We start from the raw sequence: 1,690 nt of genomic DNA, 5'->3' as shown, positions 1-1,690 counted from the left end.
CCTCGGCCCCCCCGGCCTCCCGGACCCAGCAGCCCCCGCTCCCCCCCAGGTGGACACGCACATCCACGCCTCGTCCTGCATGAACCAGAAGCACCTGCTGCGCTTCATCAAGCGGGCGATGAAGCGGCACCTGGAGGAGATCGTGCACGTGGAGCAGGGCCGCGAGCAGACGCTGCGCGAGGTCTTCCAGAGCATGAACCTCACGGCCTACGACCTGAGCGTGGACACCCTCGACATGCACGCGGTCTGTCCCAGCGGCGGGGGCCGGGGGGCCGGGTCGGCATGCAGGCGAGGGGCCAGGGGTGACCTGCCCGTCTCCCCCAGGACAGGAATACCTTCCATCGCTTTGACAAGTTCAATGCCAAATACAACCCCATCGGGGAGTCTGTCCTCCGAGAGATCTTCATCAAGACGGACAACAGGGTTTCTGGGAAGTACTTCGCTCACATCATCAAGGTGAGGTGCTGTGGCTGCCAGGGCCCAGCCATGGGGGCGGCCCTCCCCCTGCCTGAGCGAGAGCCTGGGTATCTGGGCTTCCTGGGGGTGAGGCGGGTGGGTCAGGGGCTTGAGGAGGCCTGAGTGAGCACGCGTGGTAGTGGGTGCGGACGGGGGCAGCTGGAAGCCCGAGTGTGACAGCTGCCCCACGCGTGTCTCTAGGACAGCCGTGGGCAAACTACGGCCCGCGGGGTGGATTCGGCCCGTTTGAAATGAATAAAACTAAAAAAAAAAAAGACCATACCCTTTTATGTAATGATGTTTACTTTGAATTTATATTAGTTCGCACAAACACTCCATCCATGCTTTTGTTCCGGCCCTCCGGTCCAGTTTAAGAACCCATTGTGGCCCTCGAGTCAAAAAGTTTGCCCACCCCTGCTCTAGGAGGTGATGTCGGACCTGGAGGAGAGCAAATACCAGAACGCGGAGCTGCGGCTCTCCATCTACGGGCGCTCGAGGGACGAGTGGGACAAGCTGGCACGCTGGGCCGTCACGCACCGCGTGCACTCCCCCAACGTGCGCTGGCTCGTGCAGGTGCCCCGTCTCTTGTGAGTGCCTTGGAAGTGGGGGGGAAGATGGGGCAGAGACCAAGGGCGAGGGCCTGCCTCCTGGGATGGCGGACGGTCTCCTGTCCCTGCTGAGCCCTCTCAGTAGGAGGCCCTTCCTGCGTCTGCTCACGGTCTGCCCAGCCCGGCCCACCCCGTAGGTCCACGTGTGCTTCTGTGGTCTCGGGCCGGCTCCGGCCTTTCCTGGCTGCTGGTGCCTTCACCTGACCTGCCCTGCCCGCCCCTGTGTGCCCCTGCCTCGCCTGCAGTGACGTGTACCGTACGAAGGGCCAGCTGGCCAACTTCCAGGAGATGCTGGAGAACATCTTCCTGCCGCTGTTCGAGGCCACCGTGCACCCCGCCAGCCACCCGGAGCTGCACCTCTTCTTGGAGCATGTGAGGGGGCGCACGGCTGGGTGTCGGGGGAGATGGCCTGCCCCAGGCCGGGGCAGCTCGGGCCTGACCCCGGGGTCCCGTGCCAGGTGGACGGCTTTGACAGCGTGGACGACGAGTCCAAGCCCGAGAACCACGTCTTCAACCTGGAGAGCCCCCTCCCCGAGGCGTGGGTGGAGGAGGACAACCCGCCCTACGCCTACTACCTGTACTACACCTTTGCCAACATGGCCACGCTGAACCACCTGCGCAGGTGC

General features: G+C 64.1%; 1 protein-coding gene across 1 annotated transcript in view; it reads left to right on the top strand.

Annotated features, from left to right (window-relative positions):
* Positions 1-1,690, top strand: part of AMPD2 (adenosine monophosphate deaminase 2) — a 6,942-nt gene that overhangs the window by 2,893 nt on the left and 2,359 nt on the right. The window contains exons 9-13 of the mRNA XM_005860052.2: positions 50-244; positions 325-456; positions 880-1,043; positions 1,310-1,436; positions 1,523-1,686. Of these exons, the coding sequence (XP_005860114.1) occupies positions 50-244; positions 325-456; positions 880-1,043; positions 1,310-1,436; positions 1,523-1,686 (782 nt within the window). The remainder of the gene's footprint in view (positions 1-49; positions 245-324; positions 457-879; positions 1,044-1,309; positions 1,437-1,522; positions 1,687-1,690) is intronic.

This window comes from Myotis brandtii, unplaced genomic scaffold (genome assembly GCF_000412655.1).
Source record: "Myotis brandtii unplaced genomic scaffold, ASM41265v1 scaffold131, whole genome shotgun sequence".
NCBI lineage: Eukaryota > Metazoa > Chordata > Mammalia > Chiroptera > Vespertilionidae > Myotis > Myotis brandtii.
Note: the sequence above shows the minus strand (reverse complement) of the source record. Positions and strands in the feature narration are given on the sequence as shown.